At 41.0% G+C, this 22,759-nt stretch overlaps 2 protein-coding genes and 1 long non-coding RNA gene across 3 annotated transcripts; 2 read left to right on the forward strand and 1 right to left on the reverse strand.

Annotated features, from left to right (window-relative positions):
- Positions 1 to 858: 858 nt before the first annotated feature.
- Positions 859 to 13,238, forward strand: LOC112178381. Its single transcript, XM_024316536.2, has 2 exons — positions 859 to 5,020; positions 13,045 to 13,238. Exons 1-2 carry the CDS (start codon positions 859 to 861, stop codon positions 13,236 to 13,238), a joined length of 4,356 nt encoding a protein of 1,451 aa, XP_024172304.2.
- A 3,806-nt stretch (positions 13,239 to 17,044) lies between these two features.
- Positions 17,045 to 17,707, forward strand: LOC112178382 (serine carboxypeptidase-like 7). Its single transcript, XM_024316537.2, has 4 exons — positions 17,045 to 17,084; positions 17,163 to 17,264; positions 17,371 to 17,457; positions 17,549 to 17,707. Exons 1-4 carry the CDS (start codon positions 17,073 to 17,075, stop codon positions 17,705 to 17,707), a joined length of 360 nt encoding a protein of 119 aa, XP_024172305.1. The 5' UTR covers positions 17,045 to 17,072.
- A 4,234-nt stretch (positions 17,708 to 21,941) lies between these two features.
- Positions 21,942 to 22,275, reverse strand: LOC121050748. Its single transcript, XR_005803765.1, has 2 exons — positions 22,150 to 22,275; positions 21,942 to 22,075 (listed from the first exon to the last, which is right to left on the reverse strand). It is a non-coding gene; the product is annotated as an uncharacterized LOC121050748 (long non-coding RNA).
- Between the last annotated feature and the right edge of the window lie 484 nt (positions 22,276 to 22,759).

Raw genomic sequence — 22,759 nt, forward strand, 5'->3', positions numbered from 1 at the left:
TGATAAGAAGGAAGAATGGCTCTTGAAGCAACTCCGTCTGCAGGATCAGAGCGTGGGTGAAGGTGGTGGTGGTCGGGGATGCAGGTTCGGGTTGCATCCACAGAAGAAAGCTGGGTGGATCATGACTGCTCCAGAGCCTACTGTCTCAGGTTTCATTCGGACGAGGGAGGAAAGGGATGCTGGAGTCGCGGCGCAGCCGGTTAGAAATGCAGAGGCAATGGAGGAGGATATGGTGCAGTCTTTGGAGGAGTCTACTGACGTTCGTTCAAGAAAGAAGAGGAAAACGGATAGTCACGGTCGCCGGAATTTTGATCAGGCGGAGGAGTTAGCTGGAGAGCATAATCTTCGGGAGGTGACAATTTCGATTGCGCCGGATTGGGAGACTGCATTAATGGAGACTTCAATGGAGGGAGTGGATCTTGGAAGGAAAGAGAAATCAGTGGGTACGTCGATTCCGGAGTCACAATGTGTTCCGGATTCTATGCAGTTACCTGTTAAGATTGGGACTCTTCAAAATTTAACTTGGCAAAACAATGAGCGGGAATCTCTCTCTTTAATTCCGGTGGAGCCGGTATGGGTGGATGGGCCGGCTAAGGGGTTGAAGGTTTCTCGGCCCAGGACGGGAAAGGAAATTGTTAAAGAGTTGGGCTCAAGTAGGAGCAGTAGTCATGGGCGGGAGCTGGATGCAGGTAGAAATAGGAAGTGTGAGGGGAAGGTCGCTTCCTGTAGTGGCAAGGCAGTTAGAACTGGTTACAGGTTGCGCAAGGCTGTGGTTACTCATGTTTCTCCAAAGAAGAGTCCTGGGCGTACTCCTAATCGTCCCTCCGTGATGGGTCCGGCTTTGACCCATCACGAGCCATGAATGTCTTGTGCTGGAACTGTCAAGGGATCGGGAACCCTTGGACAGTGAATGGACTTAAAGGGTTGGTAACCCTTAACTTTCCCGACGTGGTTTTTCTCAGTGAAACAAAGTGCAAGACTCAGGAGATGGATAAGATTAGATTCCAGTTGGGTTATCGGAATGCTTTTGCGGTAGATTGTCAGGTTGTCAAGAATCCTAATGGGAGAGTCTCTAGAGCTGGGGGTTTGTGTTTATTATGGAAGGAGGGTATAGATGTCGCCCTAAGCACCTTTTCTGATAACCATATAGATGTCTTGATTGGTGGTGTGGGGGACAAGAATAGATGGAGGTTTACTGGTGTATATGGGCATTCGAAAGTAGAGCTCCGACATTTGACCTGGGCTCTCATCACTAAAATTGGGTATAATAATCACTGGCCGTGGTTGATTGGTGGCGACTTCAACGAGATACTCAAGGCTTGTGAGAAAGAAGGGGGTCCTCCTAGGTGTACTAGACAAATGGAAGCCTTTAGAAGATGTGTGGAAGGGTGTTGTCTTAACGACCTAAATTTTGTAGGTCCTTGCTTTACTTGGAGAGGTAAGCGGGGGGGTGAAGAAATAAAGGTGAGGTTGGATAGGTTCATGGCTACTAGAAGTTGGAGTGATCTTTTTCCTACCTCACGTGTCACTCATCTTAAACCCTCAAAGTCAGACCACTTACCAATTCTTGTGGAGGTGCGTTCTACTATACCGAGGAAGCGACGGAGGAAGCGACGCTTCCGGTTCGAAGAGCATTGGCTGCATGAAGCGGAATGTGCAAATGTGGTAAAGGATGGTTGGGAGAGTGTTGCAGGCAACGACCCCTTTCAAACTATTTGTATGAGGATTGAGCAGACAAGGAAAGCTTTATGGGTTTGGAGTGATCAGAAGTTCGGCCATCTCAAAGCGGAGATTGAGCGGATCCGAGCCAAGCTTGCTGTTTTCTATGATAAGTCGTTGTCAGCATATCCTGAGGAGGAGCGTTTGGAGTTGGAAACTAAACTAAATGACTTGCTGTATCATGAACATAATTATTGGCAACAAAGGTCAAGGGTTATGTGGTTGACTGATGGAGATTTAAACACGAGATTCTTTCATCATAGAGCTAGCAACAGAAAGAAAAGAAACGCTATTTCTGGGTTGTTCAACAATGACGGAGTGTGGTGTACTGAAGACTCTGATTTGGAGAATATTGTGCTGGACTATTTCGGTACCTTATTCTCTACTAGCTCTCCTAAAAATATGGAATTGTTTACTAACCTATTCCCACAAGTGGTTACCGGTGCGATGAACTCCGAGTTAGTTAGGGAGTTTGGGGAAGAGGAAATTCTGCAGGCATTGAATCAAATGCATCCTCTGAAGGCACCAGGGCCAGACGGGTTTTCACCAATTTTTTACCAACGTTATTGGTCTGTGGTTGGTAGAGATGTCATAGCTGCTGTACGTTGTTTCATGAATTCTGAGGATTTTCTTCGAGAAGTTAATGGCACCTATGTTACTCTGATACCTAAGGTGAAGGAGGTAGAAAACATGCAACAACTCCGTCCAATAAGCCTATGCAACGTGATCTATAAATTGGGTTCCAAAGTGCTCGCAAACAGACTTAAACCTCTCCTCCAAGATATTATTGCTCCGACCCAAAGCGCATTTGTCCCGGGACGACAAATATCGGATAATTCGTTACTGGCTTTTGAGTTATCTCATTTTTTGAAGAGACGGACTGGGGGATCACATGGTTATGGTGCATTGAAACTCGACATGAGCAAGGCATATGACAGAGTCGAGTGGGAATTTATTGAGGCTGTAATGCGTAGTATGGGGTTCGACCAAATTTGGATTAAGTGGATTATGGGGTGTGTAACAACAGTGTCATACTCCTTCTTATTAAATGGGGAACCTAGAGGCCATCTAATTCCTACTCGGGGATTGAGACAAGGGGACTCCATATCCCCGTATTTATTCTTGCTTTGCGCGGAAGGTTTGTCACGAATGTTGTCGTATGAAGAAGAGCAGCACCGTTTACATGGAATAGCCATTGCCATGGGGGCTCCCTCAATAAATCACTTATTCTTCGCGGATGATTCCTTTGTCTTTATGAAGGCAGAGAGGGAGGAATGTGCAAGAGTGAAAGAGATTTTGAAATGGTATGAAGATGCATCGGGTCAGCAGGTTAACTTTCAAAAGAGTAAAATTTCTTTTTCAAAGAATGTTGATATTGGTTGTCAGGAGGAGCTGGCGGAAGTGTTTGGGGTCGAAAGGGTTGATAAACATGACAAATATCTTGGCCTCCCTACTGAAGTAAGTTATTCAAAAACAGAGGCTTTTCAATTCATTATGGAAAAAACTAGGAACAAAATGAAGAACTGGAAGGACAAGACTCTGAGTGTGGCCGGGAAGGAAGTAATGATCAAGTCTGTGGTTCAATCGGTGCCCACATATGTTATGAGTTGCTTTGAGTTGCCGAAGCATCTTTGTCAAGAGATGCATCGTTGCATGGCAGAGTTTTGGTGGGGTGACTCAGAGAAAGGACGGAAAATTCATTGGCTTGCATGGGATAAGATGTGCGTTCCGAAAGAGAAGGGAGGCTTAGGTTTTAGAAACATGGAGTACTTCAATCAAGCTCTTCTAGCGAAACAGGGTTGGAGGATACTTCGACACCCTGACTCGTTGCTTGGTAAGACTTTGAAGGCTAAATATTTCCCCAATAATGATTTTATACATGCTTCTGTGAATCAGGGTGACTCCTATACCTGGAGGAGTTTAATGAAGGGGAAAGTGCTGTTGGAAAAAGGGTTGCGCTTTCAAGTTGGTTCGGGTACACGGATTTCTGTTTGGTTTGATCCTTGGATCCCCAGACCCTATTCTTTTCGGCCTTACTCGACCGTGATGGAAGGACTGGAGGACTTGACGGTGGCTGATTTGATTGATCCGGACTCAAAGGACTGGATGGTAGATTGGCTGGAAGAGTTATTCTTCGCTGATGAGGTTGATCTGATTCGTAAAATCCCTCTCAGCTTGCGAAATCCAGAAGACCGGTTGATTTGGCACTTTGACAAACGTGGTTTGTACTCAGTGAAGAGTGGGTATCATGTAGCGAGATGTGTTGCCTCATTATCCTCTCATGTCTCTACGTCTAATTCACAGGGTGATAAAGACTTGTGGCGGCGAGTTTGGCATGCTAGAGTACAACCAAAGGTGCGAAATTTTGTGTGGAGACTTGTCAAGAATATTGTGCCTACAAAGGTTAATTTGGGTAGGAGGGTGAACTTGGATGAGCGTATATGTCCTTTCTGCAGGTGTGAAAGTGAGACTACTTTGCATGTGTTTATGGAATGCAACGTGATTGCATGCATGTGGCTTTTCAGCTCCCTTGGGCTGCGAGCTAAGAACCATACCACTAATTCTGTGAAAGAATGGGTATTGGATATGCTGGATGTGCTAAATAAAAGCCAGGTTGACATTTTCTTCATGCTACTATGGGCTATATGGTCTGAAAGAAACAAATTGGTCTGGAATGGAGGTACTTTCAATCCCATGCACACTGTTACGTGGTCAATGCATTTACTATCAGAGTACCAGCGTTGTCATCCTGAGAAAAGCACACACAAGAGCCCTAGAGGAGCTGCAACTAAATGGATGTTTCCTCCACGTGGGAGACTTAAAATAAATGTTGATGGTGCCTACAAGAGTAATGAAGGGTGTGGAGGAATAGGGGTAGTGGTCCGGGACGAAATGGGCATCTTTAGAGGTGCTAGGTCCAGAAAGATACCTTATATGTGCTCGGCATTCCATGGTGAAGCGGAGGCCTGTAGGGCTGGTTTGCTTATGGCATTACATCACGGTTGGAAGCAGGTGGAGCTGGAAACCGATTGCGCTATCCTAGCTACTGCCCTTAACCAACAAATGGAGGATAACTCTGAGGTTAGTCGAATTCTAGATGATTGTAAGAATTATTTACATGGTTTTGATTGGATTAGAGTTCGACATATTTATCGTGAAGCAAATAGTGTGGCGAATAGGTTGGCACACTTTGCTAGTCTAGATCATGTTGTGGATCTTTGTTTAGATGAGGCTCCTGTTTTTATACAGGACGTTCTCTATGAGGATAATTGTAACGCAACTATGCTGGCTCGGGGTTCAGGTATTACGTCCCCCCCGATGCAGCAAAATTTATTTAATAATATAAATAACGGGCGTGGGGCTGAGCCTCCCAGTTAGGCTGGGTTCCAAACCCCAATTCAAAAAAAAAAAAAAAAAAGAGAAACTAAAAGAGTTTTTCTATTGGAACCTCCAAATTTACTCGTTTGACCTCTATACTTTTTACACCTCTTATCAAATTTTCAAATACTAAATTTACTCACTAAATCTCACTAAACTTCCTCAAATAACCTCACTCATGTAATTTGCAAACAAATTATTATCTTTAAAATAAAAAATTTAGTCATTTCAATGATTTAATCACTTTATAAATCTAAACTAAATATACATTTCTTAATCAAACTTGAGTTTCAAAAATTAATGTCTAATAAAAAGAAAATGCCATGAACTATTATGTTTTTTTTTCTTTCTATTTTAGCTTTGCAGAAAAAAAATGAAGAAATCATTTGTTTTTATTCAGAAAAAAAAATTCATTTTTTTTTAAAACTTTTTTTCTTTATTTTTTGTACCACATGATTAATTATTTAAATGTTTTTAGTTTTTTTTTTTTTTTTTTTGCAAATATAATGGATTGACTTAGATTTAGGTCATAAATTATAAGAGGATTTATTTTGTTTTCCCTCATCAATATGCGTTCAACATATATATCATACATTTTTATGTCACATGATCTTAATCATATTTTTAATTCTTATTATATATATATATATATATATATATATATATATATATATATATGAATGCTTTAATGAGTATGTAGTGAAATTGGAAAATGAAAATAGATAAGGAAAATAATAAGGAATACAATCTAACATTATTGAATTGGAAAGTCTACATAAAATAAATATAATATTTTTTTGGTATAATTATTGTCTTTAATAGTCATTTTATAGTAGGTTATATATGTCATTTAATAATTCATAATAGAGTGAGGTCAAGTGAGTAGATTTGGAGGTCCCAATAAAAACTCTCAAACTAAAAACACTAACTTGAGGTTTTCACTTTTTTTTTTTTTTTTTAATAAAGGGCTGGTGCGGCTGCCCTCAAGCCTTGATTAATGAAACCATCAAAAACAAGGGGGGGGGGATTGAACCTAAACCCCTGATTACAATAAGCACCTAGAGTACATTCGGAAATAATATCATGAGTCTCTACTAAACAATTGTATTCAAATACGCACCAACTAGCAAAGAAAGCCCTCCAGACAGTTCTATTTGCTTCCCAGCGGTGACACAACGGAAAGATAACTCAGTCTACAACACAAAGACAGCATAGCATAATATCCATTCTCACAGCTTTCCTACCATGTTGCCACTGGAAAATACATCCAGTGACACCAAGTTTCACCCTGCCAATAGGAGGTAGCGACCATTTGACAAAGCAAGAAACTCGCCGCCTACCTAGGGCAGACAAGGCACTTTGAGTGCACACACAGGCACAAAGCCCGACTAACCCTTCACAACTAATGTAGGGACTTATTACTCGCAAAAAGTACAGCAGAAATAAAAAACATAAATAAATAATAGCAAGAAATAAAAAAACAGCATGGTCTGGGCGCAAGAATTGAACCCAATCCTACCCTCCAGCCCAGAACGGGCCCACACGCCATATCCAAGCCCAGAAAATCAGGTCCCGGTTGGTTCTCTTGCTCCCAGCCCAAGTCGGCGTCGGCACCAGTCCTCCGGTCCCGCCTCCAGATCTGCCTCCCCACCACCTGCGTCGGGTCACCATCAGGTCACCGTCCCCAACCAACCACCAGCGGACGACAACCTCCGTCACCATCCCCACTGCATACCGGCTGCTGTGCGTCGGGATCTGAGACGAAAACCCAAGCAGCACCGGTGGCCAACCCACACACAATCGATCCATCCCAACCACCCTTCGATCCAACCCCATCTGCCATCGAAACCAACCCTGCCACCATCCAGATCGCAGAGTAAAGACAGATGCAGCCACAACCTTCCCAAGAGCACGACAAAAGAAAACCCATTCCCACCCCGATCTCTGGACATCAGACCGGCCAACCAGTGACACAACCCGTCCGGCCGCACGTAGCGTGCACCGGCAAGGCCAGCGGCCCATGCCAGCACAGAGGCGCAAAGACGAAAACGGCGCTCTCTCTCCTCTCTCTCTCTCTCTCTCTCTCTCTTAATTCGATCGAGTGAGGTTTTCACTTTTTCCTTCTCCCATTTTAGAAACTTTACACAATATTTTTTCACACTAAATTATCGAACATACTGTCCAATTTAAGAAAAAACAATCTAATTTTTGTTTTAGGGAATCAAAAACTAAGAGGAAATTGTTGTATATTTTCATTGATAATAGGGGCCTCTTTATATAGAGAATTTACAATGCATTGAATCTGAATCATACAAGAAAAGGTAATCATACATTGAATAGGAATATCTAGATCCTTCTAATTAAACCTTATTACCACTAGGTCAAGTAACCTAGAGTTTGGGTTAGACACACAAATAAGAATTTACTTGAACACTCCCCTTTGTGTCGCCCAAACGCAGTGCTTCTCTCGTTGCCTCGCTAAAAACCTTGCCGAGTAACAAAAACCCAATGAGACAAAAATAACTTCGGTCGAAGGGGAAAAAGAACACAACACACCCTTCACATTTCGAGACCATACATGTAGACACATCCCCTGATGTCTTCATCTCCTCCTGATGACTACGGTCATTGGAGTTCGGATAACTTCCGCAAACGATGCTACCAACATGTTTATCAAAAGTGGAATTTAGGCAATGACTTAGTGAGCAAGCCTGCCAGGCTGTCCTCAGATTGAACCTAGATCACTTTGATCTTGAGGAGAGTTTGTTGTTGCTGATTATCCTTGGTGTTGTCGCTTTTGATGTAACCTTGATTCATTTGTTCAACACAAGCAGCAATACCTTGAATGCTCGTAGGCTCATCTGTGGTAGACTTCAAACCACAATTGTTCGAACATGCGTAATTATGGATCCAATCCATATAGATTCACGAACCACTTCGTGAAGAGCAATAATCTCTACATTGTTTGAAGATATAGCGACTAGGATCTATTTTATAGACCTCTAAGATATCATGTCTTTACCCATGGTGAACACTTAACCAGTTTGGGAACGACCTTTGTATGGGTCAGAGAGATACCTAATATCAGCAAAACCTTCTAAAACACATGTTGTTTTGGGATGGGGATAGTGGACGCAGGCCAGTGTTGGTGGCGTTCCTGGTGTGTGATAGGTCCGAATCCATCGTCTCTCTGTAGGGATAGAATAAACCCATATCAATCGTACATCTCAAGTACCGAAATATATCTTTTACACCAATCCAATGGCGTCGCGTTGGCTCAGAGCTATACCTTAGCTAACAAGTTCACTACAAAAGAGGTGTCCGGTCTTGTGCATTGAGCTAAGTTCAATAATCCACCTATTGTACTTATATAGGGCACTTCCGCCTCTAGCACATCTTCGTCATCATCATTTGGATGAAGAGGATCATTTTTAGGATCAAGACTACGGACGATCATAGGGGTGCTTGAAGGCTTGACCTTGTCAAAATGCCTAAGCATCTATCAACACAATGCTTAAGTTCCAAATTGAGACATAATTTTGTTCTCCCAAAATCCTTCATCTCAAACTTGGATTTCAAGTGTTCAGCGGTTTCCCTTAACTCTTTAAGGGCTTCCAATGAAGATCATGTCCAACATGAACCGCAATAGAATCCGAAATTTATTATGTAACGCGTGGGTATATCCCTTCCCAATCAAGTAGTCATTTTAGTGAGCGTTTCAACCTTATTGTAAACGCGCTCCGTGGTCTAGAGTCACTTGACTTGGGTAAATGAAGTTCACCATGAACCTTCATATATATTCCGTATCTAGATCCCTATAGAGATACGTAGTGACGACATTCATAAGCTGCATGTTCAGTTATTCGGAAACTACCAAATTGACAGGGTAGTGGAGTGCAATGACATCCATTACGAGAGAACATGACTCATCGTAGTCGATTCCAAGGCGTTTTGTGAGAAGCCTTGCGTCATAAGGCGAGATAGGTTTTATGTTAGGAGTGTTGGCATCACTAGCTCAAAAACCTTCATCTTCGTTATAGAATCCAACTTAACCTGTATCGCATCTTTCCATTTAGGCCAAATTTCTCTGCTTTAGCATTCATTCATCAAAGAAGCGTGGTTCGATGTCATCAGACTCAAACAAACTCATGCACAATGAAATGCGCAACTACATCATCAATTATGATGGAGTTTCTATCCCACGTCTCATGTACACTAATGTAATTTTCATAGGGCTCTATATTCTCAGGAATAGGTTCCGACGTTGAGGCATCTCCCAACGATAACCATAACCTGGAAGATTCTCATGAGATGGATTTTGAGTCTTGATGTTCAAATGATTGGAATGTGCCAAAGTAACATTCGAACCCATGGGCCTTCCACGTACCCTAGCTGGGGTCATGGCCTACAACACCAGAGTGCCACTCTTTTTGGCGTTGGCGCCATGCTTACCTCTGTATAGGGTGGCACTACGTCCTCTCGTAGGGACGTCCTTCATTCCAGGCATGTTTGCAGCATATTTGTGTGATCTCGTCACTTTAACGGGGATCAAGATGAGACATAGTAGGGACAAGCCATGACAATTCCTATCTTTCTTGCTGAACATCTGTGTTCTTATCTCCCCCTAACGACGGGAAGATTGTCTCATCAAAGTGACATCCGCAAATCTAGTGGTAAGGAGATCGCCATGCAAGAGCATTAAGTGGCGGACGATTGTTGGAGTCTCAAATCCAACTGAGTTGCCCATTCGTCTATAAGGACCCATTATAGAGCGTTGTGGCGGCGCAATTGGCACATAAATTACACACTCAAATATGCGTAAGTACGATATTTGTACCCAATCACTAGCTGTAATGCAGAGGTAGATTGAGTAGCAGTGGGTCGTAGACGAATTAGCATAGCTGCATGCGATATTGCATCACCCCAAGCAGATATAAGGAGATTGGTGCACATTACCAATGTCCGGACAACCATCGTAGTCGTTTCCACTAGACCATTTGGGTGTGTTCATGGGAATATAATGTCCAACATTAGTCCCAATGCAATAACCATCGAAAGTCTTCGATGCAACTCTCTAGCATCGTCAAGTCCAATTGACTGAATAGGATGATCCAGGGAGTGAGCTCGTTGTTATATGATATGTGCTAGGAGTGTAGTATAAGCAGCATTACAAGTGGACAATAGCATAACACGTGACCAGCGTGTTTGCGTGTCAACCAACAACATGAGATATTTAAACGTCCGCAAGTTGGTTGAACTAGTCCACAAAATCCCCACAGATTCTATGTAAGAACAAAATGAGTATTTTCATATCCTTTGCATAGGATGGTCTCAGTCCTAATTTTCCTAAGGAACCGGCTTTGTAAAACAAGCAAGAGGCTTTAGAAGCAACCAATGAGGATTGTGGTTGAGCCTGAGCGTCTGAAACACTATTTGAAGCAAAGTTGGTGATTGCAGTATCACCTAGGGCGCTATCACCATGATGGGCGCCATCCATGGCATCATGGATAGGGACTGTGCCAACCCTAGGCTGGTGGTGGACTGCAGCGGCAGTCACACTTAGTGCAGGAATCAACTTTTGATTCATGCTTTGTTTCGCTCAAGAGAAAGGATGTCCATGTGAAGTCTTTAGTAGACGGATCATCATATCATGACTAGGATGACCTATCCTGTCGCGACAATGCCAATATGTGTCTAAATTCAAGAGATCGTCTCTCATAACTTTATTGGATTTAATAGTGGACTCTAAACTTCTCTAAGATGCGCCTTTGTTCACAATCGTTAGAGGTATTGCAAAGGAACTCATTTTCGTTCTCTACATGCGTTTTTGCATGGAATTCGTTGGCTATTCATACGTATGATCGATTTTCCCTAGGAGCGTAGAGAGTTTCCGTGACAGTAATCAGTGTGCCATTTGGCAAGGGAAACCTGGGCTATTCCATCTCCTTGAATTAATACTGATGGCCCAGCCATTGTAGTCACAAAGTCATATGCTCAGAATCAAAATGGAGTCATAATGAAAAGAACTCAAAATTTTATTCATTAGCCAACGGAGTTACATCATTGTCTCTTAACCATTAGGAGAATCTAATCTAAATGCTAGCTAATGCAAAACAAAGGTAGTAGTTTGACTTCTTTTAGTAACTCCAAAATAAATATGACCAGGTGAGTAGAGAGATGTCAGTGGAGCAAAGCTCGCTTAAGTACCACTTATCCAAAACCTTCCTAGACATCATAACCATTTTGAATCAGCCCATGTGAAGAAAAACTAAACCAATGGCATTTACTACAAAGTATATGGCAATTGCCTATTACATCTCTTGGAAAAATAAAGACTTAACAAAATTAGCGATCTATTGATCCCAGCCAAATTTGTCGTCTTCAACCCTTCACTCTAGATCATCTTCTTGATCTTCTTGTTCCACATCGTGAGCTTCTCTTGCTTCACAATATGCTTTGTAGGCGGTGACAATTCTTCACGAGCTCTACAAATGTGTGCCCAATGACCGGATACTTCACATCGAGAACATACATCTTTTTGCTCAGACTCCATTGATTGAGGTGCTTTGAAAGCGTCATATAGATGGCTCTTAGTGTTAGTGGCGTCACCAATATGGCCAGAGGCGTTGCCTCCCTCTCTCTTTCCACATTGACCTCTTTGGTTCCGTGTTCGCCTATTTTGGAGATTACCTTCCCAAGTAGAGCGATTATATGGACCAGAACATCCAGAAGTATCCCTAAGATTAGGGTTTCACTCTTGGTGCCCTCTCTTAGGGGAGCAACTATAATTTGGATTCTGGAATATGCTATGTTTCCATGGATCTCGAATTATAGTTCTTCATAAGGATGTTGTTATGCTTTTCAGTGACATTCATAGCTCTAATAAGCTCATGAAACCTTGTGATCCATCCTGCAATAACATCGATTCGATAGTTCTTTGCAACCATCAATATAGAGACGGGGAAGGTAGAGAGAATCTTCTCAATCAACATCGCATATGTGATCTCTTTACCACAGTTCCATTAAGAATTTAATGCGAAGTGCTTCCGAGTTGTAGTCAAGAACTAACTTGAAATCATAGAAGCGGAGGCTATACCATCTCACTTCTAGGTCAAGAAGCAGGGAGTCACAGACGTTGCCAAATCTTTCTTCGAGTGAGACCCACAACCTTCTGGGGTTTTCTTCATTCATACACTTGTACTGGGCGAATCATCCATATGACAAGTCATTAGGATGACAGCTTTCGCCTTATTTGCCTCTAAGGCTGCTCTATTTGCTTCCAAAGCTTGAGCTTGCTCAACAGTTAGCACGTCTTGGCTAGGCTCGAGAATCATATTCAAGATTCCATCGGCCTTGAGATGCAGGCAGACATCACGAACCCACCTGTGATATGCAGAGCCAGTTGCTCCCAATGGAGCAAAGTCCAATTTGTTCAAGTTACTCATCCTGAAAGAGAACAAGTAATTAGGGTTAGTTTCGGAGCGTAAAAGGCTACCACGAAAACATATAAAATTTCTGAGCGTAGTCGCTTCTAAGAAATTAGGAATTTCTGAGCTTAGTCGCTTCCAAGAAATTAGGAATTTTCGAGCTTAGTTGCTTCCAAGAAATTCCATTGCAAGAGGGGTTGGATTAGATCGAAACAATGATGTGTTTGTGGTTGATCATAACTTCTCAACAAACTCTAAGTTTGGAGGACTCTACAAACTCTAAGTTTGGAGGACTCTACAAGCTCTAAGCTTGGAGTGAGCACGAAGCCCCACAGTTTGGCTTTATTTGGTCTCCCCTATGATGAAGAAAAAGAGGGGGGGGGGGGGGGGGTAGAAGAAGGGAGGTTGCAAGTCGCCAGAAAAAGAGGAGAAAAAGAGGAAAAACTTAAAAATGGGAACTTTTAGTAAAACATACCTCTTAGGAGTTCGGATTGCAGAACGTATTTGGTCCTTGTCGTAGGATTTGAGATGAGCTTCAGTCCTAGTGCAAGCAAGGAGACTTATAGGATTGCAGCGTGGTCGCGGAATCGCGGAGTCGCCCCGCGGATTCAAGGTCTCGGAGACACGGAGTCGAGGTTACGGTCGAGCAAGAGTGAGAGCAGGCGAGCATTCGCGGGCGCTGCAGGGGCAGTGAGGATAATCTGGAAGGGTTAGCGTTGAGTTGCGACATGGGCATGCTGCGCTGGTTGTAGGGCTAAGGATTGCTGGGGTAGCAAGCGAGCGTAGGGCTGCGGGGCAGCAGATGCAAGGCGAGCTCGCGGGGAGCATCGAGAGCAGGGGGCGTAGGAGCTGCGGGAGTAGAGAGCGAGCGTAGGGCTGCGGGGGCAGCGAGTGAGCGTAAGGCTGTGGCAGATTTGGTGAGAAGAGTTATAGAGTTTTGGTTTTTAGGGCTAGGGTTAGGGCTCGTGCTGATAATGTATTTTAGGGAATCAGAAACTGAGAGGAAATTGTTGTATATTCTCATTGATAATAGGGGCCTCTTTATATACAGAATTACAATGCATTGAATCCGAATCATATAAGGAAAGGTAATCATACATTGAATAGAAATATATAGATCCTTCTAATTAAACCTTATTACCACTAGGTCAAGTAACCTAGAGTTTGGGTCAGACGCACAAATAAGGATTTCCTTAAACAATTTTCTCATTTTCATTTTTAAATTTTTTTTTTAAAATCATTTTTAAAAATGCTACTGAACAATATGTTCTCTCCCTATCAACAATAACGCATGACTAGCGTTAATAAACTGCAAAGAACTTGCATATTGAATTTTTTTTTTTTATCAATTGCATATTGAAATTAATTACTTTAATCTCATAGCCATTTTAAGTAAATAAGTATGTCATAACTAATTATTGCACGTACATCTCAATCATTTTTATTGGAATGAAAGTAATCAAGAAAGGTACAAGTCATAATATTGTTACAAATTGCTTAAAAATGAAATAATCTCTCAACTCAAGAGAGAGGAGTAGGCCACCGCTAGGGTTTCATGGCGGCAGTACTAGAATTTTCACCCGTGGATTTGGGATCTCTCCCTTCTTTGGTTACCTTGGTAATCTCCATCACCTTATTGTTCTTTTTTCCCTCTTTATATATGTTTGGTGTATCCAAGCTTAGGGGGCTGTGGCCTTTTGGTGAAGGGTTTTTGGATCTATCTTAAGGATCATGATGGGTGCGGTGGCGTGCGCCTTCAGCTCCGGGAGGCTTGGCCTACAGGTGGATGTTTGGATCCAGGGTCGAGGCTGATCTATGAAGATGGCAGAGGCTTGTGGATTCAGCACAAGGTGGAGGTCGGGTCTAGGTCCGACGATAATGGCGGCACGGTCAATAGTTGACCGCCTTCTCGTGATGGCTGGCCTTGGTTAGATTGGGGGCTGGCCCTGAGCAGTGTCAGGATCTATGTCCTGGCTAAATCGGTGGCTGCTTGCCGTAGGTCGGGAGCTGGTCCCTCTTCTGTCATCATCCTTGAGTTGCTCAGGGATTTGAGCTCTGGCAGATTCAAATTGGGTGGCGGCGACATTATCGCTGGCGACAGCCCCAACTTTGGGGAGTACAGTACTTTGGGCGCCCTAAGTAGAATTGGGTGGGCCTAAGTCTTTAGTGGGGCTTGGGCCTCCACTTTTGTTAGGATTTGTTTTGTTGTTTTTAATTTTCTTTCTTATTTTATTAAGATAGATGGGGAATCTGTGACCTCTTTGCTTAGACAAGATGTCACCAAGACTAGTCACGCTATCTGTGCCTCTTTGATTTCTCATGCGAAGTGATGACTAGATTTTAGATGCGCTTTATAGGATTTTAAAAGGTTGAATCTATTGCTGTATTCTTTTTTTCAACTTTGGACGTGGTGAGAATCTCCATTTGAATTGATTGTGGAATTGATTTTTGTTTTTCATTTTGTGTTTGTTTTGGATTGATTTGCGAATGTATTTGCAACAACAAGAGGGAGAGTGGGTGCTTAAGGGTAAGTTTCATGGATCATTTTCTTCTGTATCTTTTGTTTGAGTGGTTAAGAATGACTGAAATTTGGGAAGTAGATACTCAAGGTCTTCTTTGTTTATTAGAAGAGCTGGCACAATACTTGGGAGCTCTTCTTTGTTTACTGGATTGGTTTTTTACTTCAAGTGGTTTGGTTGCAGTTTATAACTGTTATCTTCTATCCAATCTGCAGTGTTGATGTTTAATTAGAGATAGATAAAGAAGCATACTAAATCGTAGGCCTACCAAAATAGGAACAAAACAATTAGTAAAAAAAAATAAGAACATTTGAATATTACTAATCTTTATACACCTTTAGATGTGTTTACAGTATGCCCTAAACGCTAAAATAAGTATACCTTTAGATGTGTTTACAGTATGCCCTGCTATAATTATGATCTGCATTAGAATGGAAGCATACCCACTATAATTATGAAACCATATTCATGGACCGAGGTGCAAATTTTTAGATTTCAATCCACTTTGTGCTTATAAAAAAGTTATGCATTTGGTGCTTAATTATGTTTTGGATTTGGGCTAATCTAATTCATTCAAATCCTTATAATCATGTAGGTGGCCAACATAATCTTTATAGATGCACCAGTTGGTGCTGGGTTTTCATACTCTACAACCTCGGAAGGGTACTATACTTCCGATACAAAATCAGCTGCACAGACCTATACTTAAGAAAGGTAAGGAGAAAAGAATCACAAGTACTTCTATTTGTGCATTTATTTTCATGTTTCTGAAATCTTGCAGTTTCTCTTACTCATTTCTATGATTTGTGAAACAGTGGTTATATGCACACCCAAGGTATAACCACACCCAAGGTTTCAGGGAAATCAACTGTACATTGGTGGTGACTCATATTCAGGACTTATTGTTCCCATTCTTCTTAAGAATATACTGTCGAGCAAATCCAAACCAAGCTTTGACTAGCCGATCTTCGCTGCCAGGTCCTCTTCTTCTTCTTCTTCTTCTTCTTCTTTTGATTCGATTTCTGATTCTGCGTTTGTTTGTTTCCTGGGATGATGATTTTGGATTTTGGTTGATGATGAACTAAGCCGAATACAAGTCCATTTTTAACAACTTTATTTGATTGGTTTAAGATCCATCATGACTGTGCTTCCAATTCTGTCCTAGTGTGTTTTTGATCCAAATTTTAACAGAAAACCCCTCCCAAAAAAAATTACCTAACACCTTCTCTTCTCTTTATCTTCAAGGAAAGGAAGCTTTTACCTTTACTTTCAAGGGTATTGGCTTCGTTTGTGTTAGGTGGGCTGATGTCAATTTTGTTTTTCAAATTTTTGGTTTTCTCTGTCGTTGTGTTTTAAACCGATAGTGACGGGGTTCAAAGGATTATAATAGATTACTTAATCTTAATTTCCTGCTATTGATGATTACTGTACTTTTTTTTGGTTCCATCTCTTTGTTTTGTGATTCCCAATTCTTTTTTGTGTTTTTGTATAACTCTTTAGCCTAGAACCTAACATGTCTAGTTTTTTGAATTTGCTCGACTTCAGGAACACTATGAAAAGTTGTCAAACAAGGCCCGGACAAAGCCCAGAAGCCCCTCTCGATCTTCTTCTCAAGAGGAAGACCTTGGCGAGCGACTGGATACCAAGCTCCAGGCTGCTGAGAAGAAAAGGTAAAACTTTGATCCATTTTTTTATTTATAGTATGTTTGCATTTTCGATGCTTCATGCCCCCACAACCTTATAAATGTGTCTTTTGTTTCTTTTGAAGGATGTTAGAATCTAAGAACTCATTCAAAGTATTATTTGATTGGTTATGGGTGTGTTGGTGAACTACTGGATTATTCACTGTGTTGATATGGCTACATTAAGTTATTCTCCCACATATTCTATTTTTTTGTTTCACCCTATAACATTCCTACCCATCCTATTAATAGTATTGTGTTGTGAAGGAAACAAAAAATTCTCTTAATTTAACTTCCTAAACCTTGGATACTGCATTGCAGGTTTATAGTCTGGGTCAAGGCCAAGAATGCAACTCCAAGTAAACTATCTAATCTCATTTTAGTTTTCCCCTAATTCGTTTCTTTGGCAATGTATAATTTGATTTAGCTTGAAACAGGGATACTTGCTTGGAAATCCAGTTTCAGATTCTTTTATTGATGTAAATGAGAGAATCCCATATGTTCACCGAGTGTCACTCATTTCAGATGAAATCTATGAGGTGCATAATAATTTTTTACTGCTCATTTGAAGTATAATATTGTCAGCATCTGTTACATACTTACATTACTTTTGACGAAGTTTTAACTATACCATGCTCATTGTAGGCTGCTAAAACTAATTGCAGTGGGGACTATGTCAATGTGGAACTTAACAATACACTTTGTGTTACTGCTCTTCAAAAAATTAAAGATGTGAGTAATATTACTACTTTTTGTTTTGATAATGAGCACTGTCCTAATCACGTAGTCTGAAACTGAAAATTCATTCCCTTTTAACTTGCAGTGTCTTCTACAAATAAATCTTGCACAAATTTTGGAACCCGAATGTGCTTTTGCATCTGGTAGAACAACTGAGTTGGATGGGATCTTAGAGCTCGAGAAGCAAGTACTATGGATTACCTCCTTTCAGAGTCTAAGCTACCTGAATTGCATTGCGGCGTAATAACCATTCCTCTCTTTCTCACATGACTCTGCTACATGATATGGAATTATGGATTGTCTAACATAAGCTTTCCTTGTTTCTCACATGACTTTGCTACATGATTGGAGGACTATGGAATTAGTAATTGGCTTTGTAAATCAGGTGTTTGCTTCATAAATTGCAGGTGTTTTTGGAAATTTATTAGTGGTCATTTAATTGGAGGTGTTTTTGTAATTGGAAGATTATATTTTTAGTGATATACAGTGATTGATTTTTGTTATGTTTGTTTTGTCATGAATTGATCATTGATCATTGATTAATGAATTTTGCAGTTGTGTAGATACTTTTCACTAAGAGAAGAGCAAACGTGAAAGAAGAAAAGAAAACAAAGCTTTGACTATGGAATTGTTGGCTGTGGCATATTCGTCCCTTGTAGCCAAAATGGAGGAGATTATATATAGGTTGGTCATGCTGGAATTTTCAGCCACACAGAAGTATTCTCTTGCATCTAATTCAACTTACAATGTGGAAGAGGCTGGTGATCTGTAAGGCAGAAATGGAGGAATGTATAGATTTGATAATGGAAGAATTAGAGAGTTTGTAAGAATTAGTGAAAAAGTTTGTGAACCAGTTTTTATGATATGTAAAACGATAGCATATTCGGCAAACATTATAAGATTGTGATTACTACTCTTATCGCCTAAACCCGCAGCATCGCACGGACGTACTTTCTAGTATGATGTCTAGATATAAAGTTGAAATCAGTTTTAACCATAAAAACTGATGTCTACTAATACAGATACATCAGTTCCAAAATGAAAATCGATGTTACTGAAATATACAGACATCGATTTTTTGTCGAAAACGATATGTTACTGATTAACAGACATCAGTTCCAAAATGGAAATTGATGTTACTAAAATGTACAGACATCGATTTTTTGTCGAAAACGATATGTTATTGAGTACCAGACATCAGTTCCAAAATGAGAACCGATGTCTGTAACAGTATCAGTCATCGGTTCTTAAATCAATAACGATGTTAAAACGCAAACTTGTGTTGTGTAATCTATATTTCTTTAAGCATTAAATACAACAAAATGTGGGTTTAACAATAGTAAAACATGTAAGTTTGTTATCATTTAAACCTATTTACATCGATTTATATTAGGAACCGATGTCTACACGAATACTAGACATCGGCTAAAAACCGATGTCTGCATTTTCCGGATCTTTCTCATCACCCACAAAGACATCGGTTGGGTTTTTGTTTCTCATCGGTTTTTGGCTGATGTCTGGGGCCATAATTCTAGTAGTGAATAGCCCAAATTTCACTTGCCAAATGACACCTTAATTACTATCACAGAAACTCTCTACGCTTATAGGGCGACTCACACCTATGAATAGCCGACGGATTCCATGCGAAAATGCATATAGAGAACGGAAATGAGTTCCTTTGCAATACCTCTAATGATTGCGAATAAAGGCATATCTTAGAGAAGTTTATGTGTCTCTCTAGTGGATTTTATGTCACTATTCGAACTATTAAATCCAATAAAGTTATGAGAGAAGATCTCTTGGATTTAGACACATATTGGCTTTGTCATGACAGGATAGGTCATCCTGGTCATGATATGATGATCCGTCTACTAAAGACTTCACATGGACATCATTTCTTTCGAGTGAAACGAAGCATGAATCAAAAGTTGATTTCTGGACTAAGTGTGACCGACGCAGCTGCTTAGGGCACCGCCTGCGTCGACCACCAGCCTAGGGCTGGCGCAGTCCCTATCCGTAACGCCATGGATAGCGTCCATCATGGTGATGGCGCCCCAGGTGATGTTGCAATCACCAACTTGCTTCAAATAGCGTTTCAGACGCTTAGGCCTAACCAAAATACTCATTGGTTGCTTCTAAAGCCTCTCACTCATTTTACAAAGCCCATTCCTTAGGGAAATTAGGACTAAGACTGTCCTATGCAAAGGAAATGAACATACTCTGACAGGACCCGCCCCGGATTTCACCCTGAAATCCGAAGTGGCCCTGCGGGGCCCACCTTAGAAGAAATCCTACTAAAAATTTGGCGGAACTTCCCCTAAAATGGGCTACCCAAAACCCTAGAAAGCATTTACACTTCTAAGTCAAATGATCCTTATACTTCTGGAGCCACCCTGCTCCCCAACTCAACATCAATCTCCAATTCACAGAACACAAACCTCAACTTGAAAAACATAAATCCCATAGGTAATCAGAGCAATTCTAATAGAAAGGTAAATAAGGACAACCTAACTCAAAGGCAAACGCGGAAGCCATGCTGTTGATTATGCCTCAACTCCGTGTACGCCCGACCTTACTAATTCGCCTGCAAACTGGGCATTTGAAATCGAAGGGCCCAGGGGAAAGTATTGAAAACACGTTAGTGTGAGTGGACAAAATTAAGCAATTTTAAACAAAAGAGATTTTATACTTTCCCACATTTAATTTATTTAAAAAAAAATCTCCCGATGCATGCACTGATTTAGGAAAACGAAACAAAAGGAGTTCCGCTCAAGAAAACCGACTAGCCCCGCTAGTCCCAAACAACTGAAAGGAAGGATGGAAACTCCGATACTCAACAGAATAAGACCAGCCCCGCTGGTTAAACGGAAATCAGACTAGGCCCCGCTAGTTAAACGGAAATCAGACTAGGCCCCGCTAGTCAAGTAATGATAGGATATGGGGAAGAAATATCACCATACGGGTAATGGAGCCTCCCAGGATCTACCTACCCTCGACTGCCACTCACACATAGATTGTGCGAGGAGGAGAACTAATAACCTCAACTTCCACTCACACATAGATTGTGTGAGGAGGAGAATATGACCTCGACTGCCACCCACGTGAGGAGGAGAAAGCTACCTCAACTGCCACTCACAAACACAAAGTAAGTGAGGAGGAGACTTAACCGCATGACCCGCGTATGGTGAGGAAGAAGATCGTCGAAAGCCAATAAATATGTATAGTTTCCCCACATATCTCACGAAAAAAGAATCCAAGTGTATAAAGACGTGACCCCGCACGCCAAGATCATCTCAAGTTCCAATATAAATAGGGTATAAATAAGTATAAAGTTTTGCTTCCTCGAATTCTTATTTCGTAAATCTCATAATAAGCTCAATTAGCCGAATATAAATATAAAATAAATAGTATAAATTCTGAATCCGCATAAATCAAAATCCTCAAATCGAGCGTAATGAAAATGAATATGAAATTCCGGAATCACCTCGGAAAATAATTCGTCGAAAGTCAACATAAATTATAATTTCGAAATCGAGCATATCGGAAATTAATATCCGAAATTTCATGACCGAGGAAAATCATAATCCATCTCAGAAAATCATTATTGAAAGCCAATCCATGAGATAAACCAAACTTAAATTCTGAAAACAATTAATACGCTCGAAAAGTAATATGATAAATAAATAAAGCATTAATTCAAGAAAATAAGCGCATGCATCATTATTTAAAACAAAAGTCCACTCACAGTGATTCAAAAGCAATAACCGTCAACTTATCCATCCCAAGTCAAGAGCTTGGAAATTCCTCCGTTCAGTCATTTTCGATATTGAGCTTTTATTCTATCTCAAGTAGTCATGCTCAAGTCCTTAATAAAATAATTAAGCCCAATTAGTAACTTAATAATAATGACAACTTCCTTAAGTAACCAAAATGTGTTAAATTCACCAATTTACTCCAAATTGATAATTACGGGTAACCATTTTTGAATAATCCACTTAACAAAGTAAACTCATTTGGAATATGGTAATTACACTACTTTCAAGTTATAATTCAGGTTAACCATTCGACCTTTTTTACTTAGCCTTTAAACCTTAAATGTAAAATTCATGATCACCATTTCCAAATGATTCAGTCCTTACGGAAATTCCCGGATATGGTAGTATTAGAATATTCCAATTGGCAACTCGTTTCATTAATCTTCATCGAACAATCGATTTAACTTGCTCAAATAAAATGTGTCATTCTCACAACAATTTCCTCTTAACATCAATTTCAACATTCAGTTACTTGCCAAACTAGTCAAAACCGATCCATTCAATATTCACCAATACCTTAATTATTTGGCCAAACTACTTACCACTTCTAGTAAGACGTTTCCACAATGGTAATCAATTCGTCACTTCCTAACTTTGCACAAGCATAACACCATCGAAAATATATTTGAAACCATTCTAATTTCAAACCACTAACTCCATCAATTCAATAATTTGACCAAACCAATTATAGCAATTATAAGGTCACCGAACCCAATTCCTTACCAATTCTTCATCTCCAAATAGAGGGCCAATTCTAAATAAGTGTAGTCCTCCACCACCAACAACCATTCGAACTCCTAGCAATAACAACACAATTTAATAACAATCTTCAACCAAATTTATATCTCAAAATGGAGTTCCTGATTCTTACCTTCCTTCATTATACGTCAAACTGAACCAATGCCTATTCCTTTCTCCAGAAACTTCAAAACGCATAATCAAAAACTAATAAAGGTGGCCTGGAAATCCGGTGGCGGAGCCACGGTGGTCCACAAAGCAGCGGCAGCGCATGCAGCGGTTCTGGCCAAAGCAAAGGTCGGGACCAAAGGGTTTTGAAGAATGAGGAGGCTCTGATTCCAACTATGGTGGTTGTGCAGCTCGAGTGGCCGGAAACGACGAATCGATACTTGCAGAATCCCAGATTCCGGCGACGACTTGTACGGCCTCGTCCGGCATCAGTGGGTGACTGAACCTCTGGGTTTTCTTCTCCATTGCTCGCTGAGTGCAGCGGTGATGGTGGTGTGGTAAAGGGATGCCTGGAAATCGGTGAGGGTCGTGGAACAGTGGCGTCGCAGGTTTGGAGGTTGAGTGCGGTGACCGGAACGTCTTGATCGACGGCGAAACGACTGGGTCTTGGTCGGGTTTGTGTTATGATTCAAATGGTGGTGGCGGTGTAGTGTGGTAGTGGCCGGGAAGTGGTGATTTCGGAGAGAGCAGAGAGATGAGGAAGGAAGAGAGAGAGAGGGAGAAATGAGAGAGGT

The sequence above is a fragment of the Rosa chinensis genome, chromosome 7 (genome assembly GCF_002994745.2).
Source record: "Rosa chinensis cultivar Old Blush chromosome 7, RchiOBHm-V2, whole genome shotgun sequence".
NCBI classification, from domain to species: Eukaryota; Viridiplantae; Streptophyta; class Magnoliopsida; order Rosales; family Rosaceae; genus Rosa; species Rosa chinensis.

Bases quoted from the DNA above. Each gene is read 5' to 3' on its own strand.
- LOC112178382 (XM_024316537.2), top strand. The intron at 17,265-17,370 runs GTGCATAATAAT...TGCTCATTGTAG, and splicing joins TTTCAGATGAAATCTATGAG to GCTGCTAAAACTAATTGCAG. The intron at 17,458-17,548 runs GTGAGTAATATT...TTTAACTTGCAG, and splicing joins CTCTTCAAAAAATTAAAGAT to TGTCTTCTACAAATAAATCT.
- LOC112178381 (XM_024316536.2), top strand. From the start codon at position 859: ATGAATGTCTTGTGCTGGAACTGTCAAGGGATCGGGAACCCTTGGACA. The intron at 5,021-13,044 runs GTATTACGTCCC...TCCTTGTCGTAG, and splicing joins TATGCTGGCTCGGGGTTCAG to GATTTGAGATGAGCTTCAGT.